Genomic DNA, 18997 nt, shown 5'->3' with positions numbered 1-18997 from the left:
CTTTTTTGTACTGGGTATTTTATACTTATGGCCCATTTTAATTCAGACCAGGCACATTTCAAGTGCTCACATGAGACGAGTGGCTACTGCACTGGACAATGCAGGGTCAGATTGAAACGCTACACTATGCACCACAAATCTACAGCAAATAAAAAAAACTACACACCACTAAACCCATTCAAGACCAGAGATAAAGAGACGATCCTAATAGCTTCCAGAAAGAAAAAAATAGGGTATACAAAGGAACTAGGATCAGAATGCCCCTGCTGAACACCTTATAGTATAACAAAATGGAACAGGGTCATCAAAACCCTGTTTTCAGTTTAATAGTCTACACCCAAACTACCTGAGCGAATAAAAGACATTTTCAAATATGTGTGGTCTCCACCCACACACACACCAAAAAAAGTAAAAATGTATATATATTTATTTCCCAGATGCCCTTTCTTAATGAACTTATTAAAAGGGAATGAGAGAATAACGAGTAAATGAGAGAATAAAACAAAGAAAAAGGAAAATAGGAGATCCAAGGGAAAATGGGGGATCCAGCCCTGCAGGAAAGTCATGATGTCCTAGGGTGACAGCTTTGTGGCAGACCTAGAAAAATCCAACCCAGAGATGGATGAGAATTTGGGAAAAACTAATGATAGGCACAAAACAGACTGATGGAAATGGGAGAAGTAAGTCTTGGTATATATAGAAATCTATGCAACTAAAAGACAGGTGAACTTTGAACTTTCGGAAAACTAAAAGCTGTATAAATGTAATCATGGTCGTGCAAGAAATAAATTCTCATAATGTACACAATCACTAATGACAAAAGTTACATAATAAAATTAAGAAAATGGGGAAAGACAAGGTTTAATTTTGTTTTGCAGAGGAGAGAAGTATAAAAGAACTTTACCTCATCTACTATACTAGGAAGTTAATGATTAAAAGTAGCAAAGCAAAAAGTGGTTGTGACTGGGGAGTAGGACTGAAGAAAAGACATGTTAGAGAACTACTGTATTTTCCTAAGACTTTCTTTAAAGCAGACGTGAAAGATATATAATAAATGACAGAGCTTACCATGGTGATGGGAGAGCTATGGAACTAGGTAGCTAGTTAGATACAAACTATATCTCTGTTTTATTTTTTGAACATACATATAATACTTTTAAATGTCACTATCTGACAATGCTGGGAGCCAAAAACATGAGTATCTGTCCTTCTTTTTAATTATTCAAACAACTGGAAGAAAAAATAAAAATAATCTCAGCATATTCATCTTTTAATATTTCTATTTAATAAAGAACAAGAATGATATATTTACTCTAATTTTACTCTTAGTCAGTTTTAACATTCTCTATAATTCATCAATTTGACTTCTAACTACCATAAATTCATTAATTTGAGTTTTGTCCAGCTGTTTAATGCAAAATAGTAAAAAAATAAATAAATAAAATAAATAGGAAAAGGAATTAAAATCCCGAAAAATTTAAAATTGAAGGGAAAAAATATGAATATATATAAATATATATGAAAATATGAAGAGCTGACTCTAAGCTCCTGTCAAGACATAAAATTGATGTGTGTGAAGTGAACTTGAGGAAATTTTCCAATGTGGACGAATATTTCAAAGAGATTTAAAGTAGCTATGACCAATTAACCATATTTCAATTTTGCACGGAATTAAGCAATTGGCAAAAAAACTACCATTAGGTACAGAAATAGAAACCTAAAATGGTAGTTCCCTAAGAAAATGTTAATCATTTCTAAAACTTTCTAGTCGGTAACAATTTCATGAGAAAAATCGCCAGTGATATTTTAAAGTCTTTCTATACCTAAATAAATCTCAAAATCTTAAAAGAGCTTTCATTCTAAGTAAATAACATTCATTGGTAGGAACTTTGTCAGAGTTTATAATCTTGCTATTTATAATTCATTTTTATACATTACTTTCTATAAAAGATTCTATTACTGAAGAGTTCTTGTTGAAGGTCTAGCAAACTATAAAACATTATTTGAAATGTTTTTATGCTACCTTCTTTCCTTCTCAGCATTCTCCTCTCAAGAGAAAACTTACTAACACTAAGGTCAAGTACACCATCCATACTAGCTTCCACATGTCAAAAATAACTTAATATTTTCAACCATCCTGTCTCTAAGGATGGCTAGATTTCACTCTTCAAACTTGATTCTTTTTTATGTTATGCTCCAATTAACGACCCCTCTCCTTGCTTCTTTAATCTCTCCTCCTACTAGTTCCATACCATTTATCTATAAATATACTCAGGTCACCACCAGCTCTTGAACCTTCAATATTATTTATTTATTCCCCCAGCACTCTTCCCACTTGCCCTCCATCAAAAGTTAATACTCAATTTTCTCCATTTCTATGACATCTACTTCTTATAATTCAGCTTTGTCTCTCCACTTGTATAGTTACTTTTACCTAAAATACCAATGAGCTTCTGATTACCAAATTTAATAGCCATTACTCTGTTAGCATTCTTTGACTTTCTTGGTGGCATCAAGACTTCTGACTATCTAAAAACTCTTAATTTCAGTGGCACTATATACAGTTCTTACTTTCCTTCTCTCTCTTTAGCTATTCCATGTCTCCCTTCCTTTTCCAAACCCTAAATATTAAGGAGGTCCAGGAACCAGTCTGTAACATTGTGTTCTTTTCCATTTTCTCTCTCTCCATCAGAGACTATATAGCCTTTTAAGGCTTCAATATAAATTCAATGTGACTGAGTCCCAGATAACATCTTTACCACCTCAGCTTGAGAAGTTAGATCAATACTTGAATCTCCCTTCTCTACCATCACAAAAATCCATCAGTCAGTTTCCCAGTCCTATCACTACTTTGGTATCTCCTCCTTTCTACTCCCACAGAAATCACCTTGTCTAGGCTAACCCAGACCTTATCAGGTAGTCACACCTCAAGTACAATAATATTCTCATTTTCCCCTCACTGTCTCTCCCTGCTCCAAATTACGCCACATACCACTAACACATTCATTTTCAATTGTCATTTCCATCAATCAAAAACAGTTCTATAATGCTGCAAAATAACTCCTTACCTACTAAATCTTCTCACTACTCATGTATACTCCTACTTCTACTTCTCAGCTTTGCACATACATTTCCTGTCTAGAATGTCTTTCTCTGCCCAACAATTTCTTTGTCCATAATAAACCCTTCCCAATTTTCCCCCAGGACATTATGAGCCCTCTGAGATTCTAATAGCATGTTTCGTTTATACCAGTTTCTGGCAGCTTTAAAACATGTTACCTTTCTGGCAATTATCTCTTTTCATCTATCTCCTCTCTTCAATTACACTGAGAACACCCTAAGGGCAGGAAATTTTTTTATACAGTTACATACTACACATGTGTGTACTACATATATGTGATGTTTTGGTCAACGATGGACATTTCTGACGGTGGTCCCATAAGATTATGGAGCTGAAAAATTCCTATCACCTAGTGATGCTGTCGCCATCATAATGTCATAGTACAAACACTGCAAAAATCCACAAGGCTGTGGCTGAGACGGCGAACAACTTAACGTGGGTGTGGGTGAGTAGGACCTGGAGGAGCTCCTAGAGCTGGTGCCTGAGGAACTGGCCAATGAGGAGTCGAGGGAACTGGAACAGGAACGCATAGCTGAAGAAGAGGCAAGAGTAAAGGTACCTGCGGGTGAGGAAAAAGAAGCCCCAGGAAATTCAGTGAAGGGTTTAGCAGAAGCTTTTGCAGACCTCAACAAGCTCCTTAGAAAGTTTGAAAACATGGACCCCAACACAGAAAGGTTTACATTAACAGAGAGGAATGTTCCTGGTGCATTATCTGCTCCAAGCAAATCAATGATGAAAAAAAGAAACCAACCAAGCAAACCACCATGGACATGTTTCTGAAAAGAGTGACGCATCCTTAAAAAGAGCCTCAGGCAGGTCCTCAGGAGTCGTCTCAGGAGAAGGCAGCCTTACCACAGGAGGGGACAGCTCCCTGTGTCACTACCCCTAAAGACCTTCCCATGGGACCAGACGTGGAGATGGAGGACAGCGATCCTGATGGCCCTGACCCTGTGTAGGCCTGGCTAGGCGTGTGTTTGTGTCTTAGTTTTTAACAAAATAGTTTAAAAAGTAAAACAAATTTTTTAATTTTAAAAGTTTATAAAACAAAGACCTAAAAAAAGAAAATATTTTACTATAGCTGTACAATGTGTTTGTGTTTTAAGTTAAGTGTTATTACAAAAGAGCTGAAAAGTTAAAAAAAATTAAGTTTATAAAATAAAAGTTACAGTAAGCTAAGGTTAATTTATTATTGAAGAAACAAAAATATTTTAATGTAAATTTAGTGCAGCCTAAGTGTATGGTGTTTATAAAGTCTACGGTAGAGTACGGAAATGTTCTAGACTCCCCCAGTCACTCACCACTCACTCACTGACTCACCCAGCGCAACTTCCGGTCCTACAAGCTCCATTCATGGTAAGTGCCCTATATGGGTTCACCATTTTTACCTTTTACACTGTATTTTTACTGTACCTTTATGTTTAGATACACAAATAGTTACCATTGTGCTAAAATTGCCTGCAGTATTTAGCATAGGAACAAGCTAAACCGATTGACAGCCTAGGAGCAATAGGCTGTACCATACAGCCTAGGTGTGCAGGCTATCCCATCGAGCTTTGTGTTAAGTGCGCTCTATGATGATCGCACAACAATGAAATCACCTGATTATGCATTTCTCAGAACGCATCGCCATCGTGAAGCAACGCATGACTGTAGTTTTTAGTCCCAGAACCCAGGACAGTATTTGTCCATCATGGACAGTATTTAGTCCCCCCCACAAAAAAGAACACAGAAAATCAGTGTTTTTCCTAAAAATTCTACATCTAAAACAGATTCTCACCCCAGCATCCTCTATGTCAAGCTTAATTCTTATTATTCTACCTGACATGGAATGATGTATTTTCTTACCATAGGGTATCCCAAGGCGTTCCTGCTCTTTCCTATAACCTTCTAGTGCAGCAGCCCATCTTGTCACTTGTTCTGAGGTTTCATCTGAAATGGTTGTAATGTGTTTTGTGCCATCAAGAGTTATCACTTGAGCTTCCTCAACAAGATGTGCTTCTGCTTCAGCATGGTGGGCATCTGGATCGATAACTACTTCAACTGTTTCCGCAGGTTTAACAATTTCAAGGATGTTGAGCTTTGGTTCAATTCCTTAACAGTGAATTTAAAAAAAAAAAATCTAAATGAAAACATGAAAGGCACTAACATATAAAATTTAGTTTAGTTTATATGTTCTCAAATGGTAGAGCAAAACTCCACTTTAAATATTTTTAGCAGTATGAGAATTCAACAGATTCCTATTAAATAATAAAAACAACAATTCAACAGAACTTTGGTAGGTTAGATAACAGTGTTGTGTCAATCAATATTTCCTGATTTGGTAATTGTACTGAAAAAGAATTCCTTATTTTTCGAAAACACACAGATTTATGTATTTAGGAACAGAAGGGGAACACATCTGCAACTTATTCATAAACAGGTCAAAATAAATGTGGGGGTGAGAAAGAGAATAAGCAAATGCAATGGAAGTTAACAGTTGGGGAATCTGGATAAAGAATACCTAGTAAGCGTTTTAGTACTCTTGCAACTTTTCAGTAAGTCTGAAATGATTTATAAACACCACCACTGCTGCCGCCACACACACACACTCCTACCTACAAACATTAGGAGAAAAAGTGCCAACGTGGAATAGAAAATAAAAATTAGACTAGGGAGAGTAAAAATGAGTAGCTATTCACTCTTCTGAACAAATTATTTACTGACTGCTTTTCTTTTTAAAGGACATATTTTAAAAACACAGTTTGTTAAATTGAATTCACATCATTAAATTCTGACATTCACTGTCAGTTGAATGAAGAAAAACACAAATCCTTAAGATATTCAAAACAGAATAAACTAGCCCTTAATGATGTATCAGATACTTCTGTTAAAAAGACAGCTTTAAGAAACTATCATACTGCTTAACAGCTACTGTTTGCTCACTGATTCTGTTACAATCTATATCAAAATGTAATCAAAATGCATTTGAAATAAAAAACTTTCAAACTGCTGTGAAAATCAATATTATAAAAAAATATATAGCTATCATTCATTAGGTGGTGTAAACAGAAGTCACTTTTTTAAAATATACATGAAAAAAATCTGAATTTTTGAAAAATATTTTTCCTAAGACTTATCCCTTAATCCTCTATTCAAATTTCATTAAGTAAACTCTTCTTGATGAATACTTGCACTGAGAGGTCACTAGGCTTTTAAAGATAAAAACATAGATTTTTTCCTCCTATTCCCTGCAATAGTGAATCATAGGGAAATTAACGATCAAAGGTAGGTAACTACTGTTTTCAGTCTGAAGAAAACTCTGGTTTGTGAAACATAGTTGTACGCAATGTATGTTCAGAGATTAAAATTAGTCTGAAACTCTGGTTAGAAATCCCAACAAGTCACATTTAAAAATACTAAAATTCAACCCACCAAAAATGGTTTCCTAATTTTCTTTCTAACTTGTGTACTTATGCAAAGAGTAGTGAAATGCTGTGAGGATATGGCTGACTGGGTCAATCAACACCCTTTTCAAATTCCTCTTTTTCTGCTAAACTGCAGAGACTAGATTTTCCTGCAGTGAGAGTTCCCGATGTGATTTAGGCTCTAGAATCACTGGCGTGAGCTTTCTACTTAGAAATGAGTTAATAGACGATAAGTAAGCACATAACATCTATTTTTTGGCTACTGTGGATTACTAAAAAGGGAGCATGGTTCCAAGGTGATAGCTAAAGTGGTGGCTTTCAGATTTGGCATGTTCCAGATATGGCAGGGCAGCAAATTCCTTGGCAGTCCAGTTCTGCCATGTGACTGAGGCATTCTTGTAAAGTCAGAACCTGCTCTTTCAGTGCTCTCTGTGATCCTGTTATTTACTAAATTACAATATATCCCTACCTGATTAAACTAGATAGAATATGTCATACTATCTGTGTCACCTTGACAGAGAAAATAATCAAATCAAAACATTGTGTAGAACATTAATTTAGACAACCATCCAAAACACCTAAACAACATGAGCTAAACTTTTAAATAACTACACTAAAATTAACTTACCTTGGTAAGAAATTACCTGTACACTTAGCTGTACAGTTCCATCTGTCTTTACTCCTTGGTCAAATAAACTTCGTTCTGGATCCAGCTAAATATAGGTAAAATGAATAAGATTATTTTAACACAATCATCTGGTTTAATAAAAATGGATGTACCAAACAGGACTTAATTACTGATGCATGCTGATTAAATAAGAACACATTTAATTATCCAAGTTGTCATATCATTTAATTATTTGCCAAAATTGAAAATATTTTAACCACTGTGGTAGTAATTAAGGACAATATAAACAACAGAATTTATTTTAAATGGTGGTTTTCTCTAGCTCTGAAGTCTAGTTTAGGATTTCAAATAATGCCATAAGGCAACTGTTTATTCTGTAAAAATATTTAAAGTTAGAAGATAATACAATTTATCTGTCATGAAAAAGCAAGCATGTTTAGCTAATGGGCACAATTTATATAAATTTATTAATAGAATATTTGCCTATTTCCCTTGTAAACAATGACACACATTTAAAATCAGGGTTAACTAAATCTCTGATCACAAAGTTAATAAAGTTAAAAGACTTACGACTTTACTACAGATCTAGTTATGAACATCTTTAATTATAATTCTATATCCTTTCAATATCAGTGCTTTTTCTCCTTCATATTTCTTTACAGTGAATGCATTTCACACAATGACAAATTGATAACAAAAAGTAATTCTGACTTCTAGGCATTTTCTGTCGCCAGTTTAAAAACAGGTTTCCATTGTAATTATCTTGAAAAATGTGTATCTCTGTGTGTCTGCGTATCATACAGCTGGCGTCACAAGGCTCCCCCACTCTCACTCTCAAGAATTCAGTCAATACTGTAGTAGTAGTACAAACACATTTCCTAATATTAAAAATATATACATGTAAAACCTAAAACCCTACGTGACTACACATCTAACCTAATCAGGGACCAGACAAACAGTGTAACCCCCCCACAGACAGACAGGTCAAACGTGGCAGTTTCACTCCTTAATATAATAGTCTCTCCCTGACACTGTTAAAAATTCTCTTAATATCAAGATTTCTCCCCTCTCTGGTACACACTGGTATTATCCAGTAGAAGTATGGCATGTGTAACTCTGAAAGTGAGCTCTCAGGTACTGAAAACACTAGCGAGTTCAGTAAGACCTGGCACGAGGACAAAACTCAAATATGGTATTTGATCTTGGGTCATACTCCTCAAAGAAGTGCAACTCAGCTGTTCCACCAGATTTCAAGTCAGGATTCATCTGAAAATACAAAAGCATTACCCCAAGCAGCAGGCATTCTCACTCCAAATGTATGTTTATGTTTGCATGAACTGACATAGAGAACAGAAGGTGCTCTCTGTGTCCTTTCTGAGGAGAGGAAGGGGGACAGCATGGTATGCAAAATGACTTAGACTTAAGGTTAGCTCTGAATTCTATAATACTATGAATTATGCATATTTCTATTTATTCAACAAATATTTATTGAGAATCTATGAGAGGTTGGGTATTTGCAGGTCATACTTTCATTTTGGTTAGGCCAGGTATTATAAAAACCAACAAATGTTAAAGCTGAAAGACAGTAAGAGATGAAGTTCAGATTCCCCTTAATTTACATATGAGAAAAATCAGGTAAAGTCCAGTGACACTGAATTACTCAATACGAACTTTCTTAAAAGTCTGCCTCAAACAAGTGAAGAGTTTCAGAGTCACACAGGCCTGGGTTCGCATTCCACTGCAGCCCTTTGTAGCTCCACATTGGATTGGGAAAATTGTTTAACCTCTTTAAATTTCAGTTTCTGTATCACCAGAATGTGACTAAGAATATGCTGACTTCAAAGACTGATGTGAAGATTAAATATGACAATTTAGGAGTGTTCTGCAATTATGTTTTCATTCAATGTAAACTGCCCATATAGCTCTAGTTCATCAATGTTTAATGGCTGCCTCGAATTCCAATCTATAGAATTTATTTATCCAATTCCTCCAATTCCCTATTTTTGGCAAATTTGAATTTTTAGCTTCTGAACAATCATCCAATGAACATCTCCTACATATACCTTTGGTCAGCCAGGTGACCATTTCTGTACGAACAATTCACTGAGGGGGAACTGCTAGTTTTTTCACATTCAAGATTAATGGACACTAAATGCTAAATTACTTTCCCAAAAAAGTGCGTTAATTTATTCTTTCACTGTTGACAGGAGAAAACCTTAAATCCTGAAATTATTATATTCGACCCACCTACATTCTCCCGTTTTTGAAGAGCAATATTCCTACCTCCCCCAACATTTACTAGACTTATTGAAAGGAAATTATAAAAGTATGGTTAAATCGCAACTAAAATACACACATTTCATTAAAACATTTCAATTTATTGTACATCAAAATCTTACATAAAAATAGTAGACATAGGATTTTAATTTTTAAAAAATGAAAGCAAAAATTCTATAATATATAGGAGGGGGAGAAGTGAAAAATAAAAAAGATGACACAATATACATTAGTACAAGTTGGTATTAAAAAACAGTATAAAACTCTTCTGTTTGATTAAGAAGGTCTGGAGAAACTATTTGAGCAATCCAATCTAGCTACTACCTTTTATTTAAAAAAAAAAAAAATGACTATAAATATTCTGCAAACATAATACTTTGTTATAATACTACCACTGGTAAAATCCTATTGCTGTAAATAAACTCTAATAAATATAAACATTGGTATTTAAATTCTTATCCAAAATTTATTGCTGGAGGAAATAAAGATGGAAGGTAATATAAAAATCATTTGGTAAAATTATTTCATTTTAAAGATGAGGAAACTAATGCACAAAGAAGTTAAAAGCTATTTACAAATAGGGTAAGGACATGCTTCTTCAGCTTCCAAGGTCAATGTGCTTCCCATTACTCTATGATTAAGCTTGGATTCAAATTTAAACTTCTCAATTTAATTTGTGGAATTAAAAAAGAAACCCATGAAATGTTTGATTTAGTAGTCAATCTTTTAAAATATAACTTTAAGTGGAGAAAATTGTGCTGAAAGAATTGTTTTTATTTCTAAATGCTTAAATTTTATAATAATACAGGTCAAATCTAATTAGAGGTAAAAGCTACAGCTATAGAGATTAAAAGCCAACAAAAAAAATATTTCTGATACAGACTTAAATGCTGAAATACAAATATAAAAAACAAGTACCTGGATATCTTGCAGGCAAATTTCATGAGCATCCAAAGAACACTGTAGTCTTGGTTCTAGCAATTTTTTTAAATTGCCTATTGGCTCATTGATGTCTATGGCCTGGCTTACACATTCAGCTGGTGTGTAGGTTTGTTCTACAATGCTAAATGTTAAAGGATATAATGGTTAATAATTACATTTTTACCCTGGGTATTAAAATAATAATTTGCTCAAAACAAAATTCAATACCAAAAAACATTGCTGGTCTTTGAAACTCATTTCTGCATAGATACCATTCACAGTGGTAGACTCATCAACCAACCAATGTTGCCAAACTGAATACTGAATTGCACAAAGAAATGCTAACTGGAAATTTAAAGCACCCTTGCAAATGTATTTCATTATGTATATACATATGTATGTATGTATGTATGTATATACATAGAAATATTGCATATACAATATTTAAGGGGAAATGTTAGCATTTGTTATATTTTCAAGTAATTTTGAAGAATTTGGGCCCAAAAAGGAAGATTAAAAGTCTTCTCAAAATTTGTAAGCCAACAGTACTAGTCAATGTCCCTTCCCAACATAAATACAAATAAACAAATGTAAATTATAAGATATGAAAATGGAAGTTATATAAAATACTTTTCACTTAATCTGAAAATTACTGGTTACAGTCAGCATAGCTCCACATTAAAAAATTACATTCTTTCTTTAAAACTCTGTTAGGGTTCTTTCACGTTATTTCATACTTTGAATTCTATGAAACTCTAAGGTCCTTAAAGTTAAAATCTTTCATAATTAATTCTATGTATCTTTTGTAAATCCTTATTTAGGACCAAATAGAAGATAGACACCAAGTAATATTTGTTGAATTGGTAAATTCAATTAAGTTTCACATGTTTGCTTTAAATATGATTTAAATCTCACTTGCAGTGTCCAAAACAGTATGTATCTAAAAATTTGTCAAGTTCCATTTTCACATAAATTCCAAGTACATATACATTCAATGAATGTATATAATCTAAATTCCTTCTAAAATTTTTAAAATTTATAAAATAGATGACTTCAGATTAAAAACACATTATTTATAAGTAACAGTAAACTATTGCTGTTATTAAAGTAAAATAATTGGGTCTTTGGCTAAATATTGGGGGTACCAAAAAATGTATACAACTGGACACTTTGGTCAACGTTGCTCAAGCAGTAATTCACCGTAATAAGTGTCTGGATGCTGATGATAACCACTTTGAGCACCTCTTATAATTGCACAAGTCAAACATGACTTGTATTCATCTTTTGTTATCAGTATATATAGAGTACTACAATTTTAAAAGTTTTTTCCTTTCTTAAAATGTGTGTATTTTTTTGGCATTCTCTGTATTTTTATCAAATTCTTCAGCTATAGCGCAGTGGGTTATGTCTTTCTTTTTTTGTTAACAATGATTCTTTAAGTCAGATGTCACTTTAAGACAGATGTTTTTAAAGACCTATTTTACATGAACTCAACATTTAAAACATTTTAAAACAATTTGTTGCCACCATTTAAGCCTTAGGAGACTTAATACAAAAATATAAATTACCAATTTTTCTTGAAAAAATCTGGATGACCTCAAATCACTCGACCTAAATTAGTGCACAGCAACAATCTGCTACAGCTGTGTAACAACAGCTCCCTTTACACAGCTACTCCCCAGGTCAACATGGTCACTACCATCTCTTACAGGAGACATCAGCAAAGTTTTTTTATAAGGGACCAAATATAAAAACTTTAGGCTTTGTGGAGAGAGAGAGGGAGAGAAAGAGAGAGAGGAAAATAAAAATAAATATATGCATGTCAGGCTCCAAAATGGACAAAATGATCTTCACCTCCTAATACTTACACCCCTTTATAATTCCCTCCCACTTTCTGTGTCACTAAAAGACTAAGGCAGAAGTGATATATCACTTCTTAGGTTAGGTTATTTAAAAGACACTGCGGCTTCCATCTTGTTGAGCATTCTCTCTCAGGCCATTTACTTTAGGGCAAGCCAGCTGCCATGTCATGAGCAGCCCTACGGAGAAGCCCATGTGGTGAGGAAGTGAGTGGTTCTGCCACCAGTCTCATGAGTGATCCTGGAAGCAGATATGATAGCCCCATTCAGCTCTTCAGATGACTGCAGCCAGACTGACAGCTTAACTGCAAGCTCATGAAATACCCTGAGCCAGAACTAAGTTTGGGGGTAATTTGTTACATGAATGAATGAATGAAACACACACACACACTCTCAGAGTCTTCTGAGCTAGAGCCAGACCTCTCCTCTGAGCAGAAGAGGAGGTGACATGAGTAACCATAGGCTGCTGGCAGAAAAATGGGGAGTTGCTAATCAACTGGCATAAAACCAGTGATGCCAGACAAATAAGTTCTAGAGATCTGTGGTGCACTGTGCTTATAGTTAATGACACTGTATTGTATGTACATTTAAAAACCTTTGAGGGTAGATCTCATGTTAAGTGCTGTTATCACAATAAAATGAATTAAAAAAAATTAAGGCCTTAAATTTCAGCTGCAGTCTTAACTCTCAGCATCCTATTCAACCTCAGTAATCTTGTCCATTCCCACTAGCTATTCCAAACCTACGCTACTATAGTACTGTTTTATTTTCAGCACATTATCTCATCTCCTGCTTTACATAGTAAAGTAGGACCAACAGCCCTAACCTCCCTCAAACTTCTTCTTGGACTCCCAAATCTCTATTTTTACCCATATTCTCCCTTGGATTCTGAACTTATTACCACTTCCCTCCTTCCTTAATGGAGTAATATTCTGTTAGTATTCCAAGAACTAACACTTTTCACTACTCTATATGCTTAGTACTTTGTATATAATTACTTATACACCTGTATGTCTCCTCAAATACAATGTGGCCTCTATAAGAAGGTTACTGTTTCATATATTCATATACTCCTGATACTTACTAGTTCATAGCAGTTACTTATAGATATTTGTTAAATTAGTTCAGGTTGTGAATTAAGCTTTTTCTGAAATAAAAGTAACCAGAACTGACAAAAGGGGAAAAAAAAAAAAAAAGAAACAGTCAAACAGTGCCCTAAGGGATAAAAATGATCACAATCAATTGCTTAATCATTATCAGCTATGCTAATTACTATCATTAATTTAAAATGTTTTCCCTCTCAGCTATAAACTCATTAAGTCAAGGGGTGAAAAAGCCCCAAAATGCTGAGATCAGTTGAGAAAAAACCAAAACAAAACAAGACCCCCCCAAGAACTCTGGCTTGATTCGTAATTTTATTTAGGTATGTTGACAATATAAAAGGTGGTAAACTCAGAAAATACCAACCTTTCTTCTGTGCACTCTGCTTTCTCTGTTCCATCAATCTCAATTTCTATTAGCTCCTCTGCTTCTCTTTTAGTCATGGTTGAAGTATTTCAAAAGCTCAGCCCTGTAAGAGTTAAAGTATCACACATTTTGAAGTTATTTGCACAAACAGAAATGATACACAAGAAATAGATACCCAATTCAAATAAAAGCAGAGAGTAAACAGAAGAGGAGGAAGTAATCTTCACATATAAAAAGAAAACCCACATAAGATATTTACGAGGTGTGATCAAACAATAGTGAATATTTAAATTTAAAAAAAATTTATTACAGTGAAAGACACATTGCCATTAATCCCCTTCAAACTACTCCCTCTTGCTTCCAACATATTTATCCCATCATTCTTGCCAATTTCTGAAGCAGTTCTGGAAGTCTACTTTCGTGTCTAGTTGCACTGTCATGGCTGCCTGGATGTCCTGATTAATAATTGTGACTTTATGAAGAGCCAGAAGTCGCATGATGCCAGATCCAGTGAATAAGATGGATGAGGACACACTATGATGTTTTTATTTGACAGAAATTGCTGTACTAGAAGCGATGTGTGACATGGAGCCTTGTGACTGAAAAATATGGTGAATGCTGCCGCTGAGTGCCATCCAATGGAAAGGCAGGGATCTTCAATATGGGAAGTGGCGCACTGAATCTTAGTAACAATGTGTGACAAGTTTCAACTTGTTTGGTGCAGTCAGTCGGGTGTGAGCTATGGTTGAGAAGGTGTGTTTTAAAGTGTGCCATAAATCATCCTCCATCATGACAACGCTCCGTGTCACACATCGTTTCTGGTATATGGCAATTTCTGTCAAGTAAGAACCTCATTCACCTTATTCACCGGATCCAGCACCACGCAACTTCTGGCTCTTCCCCAAAGTCAAAATGACTATGAAAGGCAAACATTTTGAATAGATTCAGGACATGGAGGCAGCCACAATAGCACAACTAAAGACACTCGCGAAAGGGGACTTCAGAACTGCTTCAAAGAGCAACAAGGACGATGGGATAAGTGTGTTCAAAGTAAGAGGGAGTATTTTGGGGGGGGGATTAATGGTAATGTGTCTTTTAGTGTAATAATTTTTTAAAATTTAAACATTCACTGTATTTTTTATCATACTAGTTTTGTTTAGATGATGTTTATTAGCTTGATATGACTTCATCATTCCACTGGATTTGTTGGGATATTTTTCAGCCCAATCTCAGTGAATAAATTAACTCAAATAACTTCAAAATCAAGTGAAAAGTATGTTAAGTATATTACAGCAATTTAGTCTTAATAACAGATTCAAACCTGAACCTTAAATAAAATCAACATGGAAATAAACTACAATTGTTCAGCTAAAAGCTGTACTTTATTAGCAGAATAAAGAATGTACTTCATTAGCATTGTACTGGCAGAGTGATAAAAAATTAAAGTTAATCATAGCTTTAATTTGTGTTACAAATTACGTATCTTATAAGTGCAAGTACAATATTCTAAAACAGCAAAATAAAGTAACAAAATCATTATCAATATGCACATTATCGTAGTAATTTATTATAGTAGCACTAGGAAACTAATATGTCTTTTTCCCCACTTTTGAAAGGGCTGTAACTCTCCTCAGGTCCCAATATCTCCAATTGCTGGGGAGCTGGTTTTCTGCCAAATTAGCTATAAATAGCTAGCATCCAAATCTAGATTGCTTGGTACAAAAATGGTCTGATCTTTCTCACATTAAGGTCGCTCTCACACCTCCCGTGTGTAAGAAGACCAATAAGGTGGAATTCTCCACTAGAATAGATACACATCATGCACACCCAGCAGGCCGCCTAGACCCCAGCTGACTTTTGTTTGGAATAATAAGAATGAAGGACTTTGGTTTTCTTTTCTTCTGACCTTGGCCAGTAAGTGTTCCCTTTCACCAGTAAAGTCTATTCCTTAAGATTACTATGTGTAAAGCTGTGAAAGTCATCCTGAGCACTACAGCAAAACAGTGGTGACCCAGTAGGTATCAATCTTGTAGGACAAGGTTGTTTACAGATGTATACAAAGTACTTTGAACAATGCCTCACCCTTAGTACACACTCTATTAATGTGTTGAAAAAATGAAAATGTTATAAGAACTATTACACACCATATAAAATTGACTCGATGCCTTAAAGACTTAAACGTGAAAGGTAAAACTATAAAGCTAAAAGAAGAAAATGGTGAGGATTTTTTTTGTGGTCTAAGGATAGAAAAGAATTTCTTAAATTCCAAAAACATAAACCATAAGGAAAAAACTGGTGGATTTGGTTACATGAAAATTAAGATTTCTGTTCAACAGATACGTTATAGTGTGGAAAAAGATATTTCCAATATCCAAAAGTGAAAAGGGACTAATAACTAGAATAGAAAGTGAACTCCTACAAGTTGATAACAACCCCCCAAAATGAGAACAAATTAAAAAAGCAGGTAAAATATAGGGGGAAAAATTTACATAAAGGGAAACCAAAATGGCTAAGGATATAAAGAAATGTTCAAATTCAAATCATTCAAAAATGCAATTTAAAAAAGGAACTAACACTTCATACTGTGTGTCAAAAATTAAAATGTAAAATACTGAAAAGACTTAGCAGGGACATGGAGACATAAGAATCCTCTGAGCCTTTCTTGATGGAGTACAGACAGGTCTAGCTATTCTGGAGAAAATATGCTGGCAGTACCTGACCAAATCAAGTATGCTTATACCTGTGACTCAGCAATCTTGCTCTTAGATAAGCATTCCAGAGACAGTACCATATTGATTGACAACGATGTTTATGGCAGCTTTGTTAGCGATAGGTGGAAGCTGGAGCCAATACAAGTATCCATAGCAAGAAAGCATTGCGATACAAGAAAAAGGGAAAGAAGCATACACCATGGAACTTTGGTAGCAGTTAGAAACAGGGACATAATGTACACAAACAAAATCATAAAAACTGTTCTGTACTGAAAAAAAAAATGGAAGGAACAGTAAGGTTTATAGCAGAACAGCACTTTAGAAGATCTTTGGTTAATTTTCTAGGCCTAGAAGAAGATCCACTCCTATCTTCATAACCTTTAAAAAAATATATTAGAAAACAAGTGAGTTTTCTGGAAACTTTGGAAAAAATACAGAAGTATACGAGGAAGTAACCAGAGGCTGAGAAATGGCCCTAAAGGCTTACTAGCAGTGATAACTGTGGTTCCCCATAATACAAGCACTAAAACAGGGGGTTGTTAAAAAAAGAAACTTACCCTGTGATCTTCCAAAAGTTATAGATTAGTCCCCAGGTGCAGAACAAAGAAAAAAATGAACTTCATATACTTTTAGAAAAAACATTCATTGTCTTTAAGTTGATCTTTTTCTCAGTTCTCTAAATTTAGCCTAGAGAAGCAAAGGAGAGGTTTTGGAAATTGTCCAGATCTTTGATATCATTGCATAAGTGGGTAGCTCCTCTTTTTCTGGAACCAATTCCTCAGGATTCTTTGTCAAAATTTGAATATATAATATACACAAAATATGTACTTAATATATATAAGTGTAATCTGGGAGTACCTGCCTGATCAACTGCACATTTTCACAAGTTAAAAAATACTTATAAATACCTGAAGAAATTAAAAGACATTTTTGTCTTTAAAAACAAAGCCAGCAGTCAAGTAAAAATAAAGCACATACATCTGTGAAGAAAAATTATGTGTGCGTATGTGGATGGGGAGACAGAGAAAGCAAGTGTGGAGAAAGATTAACACTTGGTACCCACCCCTCTATCGAGCGAGCAAAGGTGTTCATTGCATAATTTTTCAATTTTCCTGTAGATCTAAAGTTTTATAAATAGAAATTGGAGGGAGGATATTAAACAGCTTTAATTTAGTACTCAGCCCCATATCTGATCTCATGACTTGTATTAATTTAACATCTAACTCAGTATTTATTTCAAGACTATATACCCCTCATCACATATAGTCCTGTAGACGCAATCGAGGTAAAATTGACTGAAGTTCACCTAGAGCCAGAATACGTCTAAAAATAAATAAGCTTGGAAAGTCTGGCTCAAACCCTAGGAGGGTTTATTCCTTTAGTTTGGAAAGAGTTGACCAGTTTCTTCTGAAGTTTGTAAGACAACACAGTACCTAAGAATGTTATGACTGCCCAGTTCTGCACTTTCCTCAAGTGAACCGTTCTAAATCTGTTCCTCCCACGAGTCAGACCTATTGTATTTCTAAATTACTAGTCATTGTCTTGCAATGCAGTAAGTATTAGGCATTGTCTTCCCTGCCGTTAACCTAATCAAACGAGAATCCCTAAATACAAACACGCGCAGTTTATCCTCCAGTACACAAAAAAACCAAAGAGTTGGCAAGCAACATTAACACATCGCTTTCCCTTTGTCTTACTGCTTCTTTTTTTAAAAAAAACAAAAACCAATGGACACCTCATACATTTATATGTATATGGCTTTGAGGCACGATGGGACAATTCTAGAAACACAACTGGATTTGAAACGAGAGCGAATCGCTGAGTCGGCGAGACTAGTTTTGCACCTTCCTTTGAAATCCCGACCGCGGAGACTGCGGACCGCAGCCGACAGTCGATGAGGGGACAGTGAGGGAAATGAGCGGCGAAAGGTGACAGGAACAGCCCGGGCCCCAGGGGCACGCGGCTTCCCAGAGCCCCGCGCCCCCCGCCCCTCCCCTCCGCTCCCCGCACAGCCTCCCCCGCCCCTCCCCACCCGACTCCCTCAAGTCTCCACGAACGGAAATGGGAGTCACAGCGCCGGGGACCAGCGGAAACAAAACACAGAGGCGGCCGCGGGGGGGCTGCTTTGGGGGAGAAGGCCCCGGAACGACGCCGGCCTGCACGGGCCCGCACTCCCCTCCTCCCCTACGGCCGCACTCACCCGCTCGGAATCGACCCTGTTGCCCCCGCCCGCACTCCAAAGCCCGCTGAGAACAGCAGCGACGCGGGCTCCACGGGCAGCGTCTCTCCGGGTAAAACGTGCAGCTCCCTCGACTCGAAGTGTGAGGCCCCTGGGCCCTTCCCGCGGAATCAGCGCCGAAACTCCCAACCCCCCTCCCGCCTGCCAGGCACCTCCGGTTTCAAGACTACAACTCCCAGCAGGTTGTGCGATACGAACGCCCGAGGCAACGGAGTCGCACAAGGGAGTACAACGCCCCAGTCCCCTTTGTTTTACACTGTCACTTTGTACGTTCATACACTTCGATAACCCAAGGAACAGGACGCTGGTTTGGGGCGGGAGGGATTGAACTAATGGAAAGGCCACTCTAAGTGCGCATGCGTACATAGCA

The 18997-nt window shown here is 35.9% G+C and overlaps 1 protein-coding gene across 3 annotated transcripts in view; it reads right to left on the bottom strand.

Annotated features, from left to right (window-relative positions):
• GABPA (GA binding protein transcription factor subunit alpha) overlaps positions 1 to 18997 on the bottom strand; it is a 35183-nt gene that overhangs the window by 15998 nt on the left and 188 nt on the right. Inside the window, exons 1-5 of one of the 3 annotated variants that reach the window (XM_033129568.1) lie at positions 18589 to 18930; positions 13678 to 13780; positions 10349 to 10493; positions 7154 to 7238; positions 4967 to 5212 (exon numbers count right to left, since the gene is read on the bottom strand). In XM_033129568.1, coding sequence (XP_032985459.1) covers positions 4967 to 5212; positions 7154 to 7238; positions 10349 to 10493; positions 13678 to 13754 — 553 coding nt within the window. In that variant the 5' untranslated portion in view covers positions 13755 to 13780; positions 18589 to 18930. Of the gene's footprint in view, positions 1 to 4966; positions 5213 to 7153; positions 7239 to 10348; positions 10494 to 13677; positions 13781 to 16945; positions 17058 to 18588; positions 18931 to 18997 lie in introns of those variants that run through there. The other 2 variants (XM_033129587.1, XM_033129578.1) reach the window with 2 other exon arrangements.

The sequence above is a fragment of the Rhinolophus ferrumequinum genome, chromosome 2, assembly GCF_004115265.2.
Source record: "Rhinolophus ferrumequinum isolate MPI-CBG mRhiFer1 chromosome 2, mRhiFer1_v1.p, whole genome shotgun sequence".
In the NCBI taxonomy this organism is placed as follows: domain Eukaryota; kingdom Metazoa; phylum Chordata; class Mammalia; order Chiroptera; family Rhinolophidae; genus Rhinolophus; species Rhinolophus ferrumequinum.
This window is presented reverse-complemented; position numbering and strand designations above follow the sequence as displayed.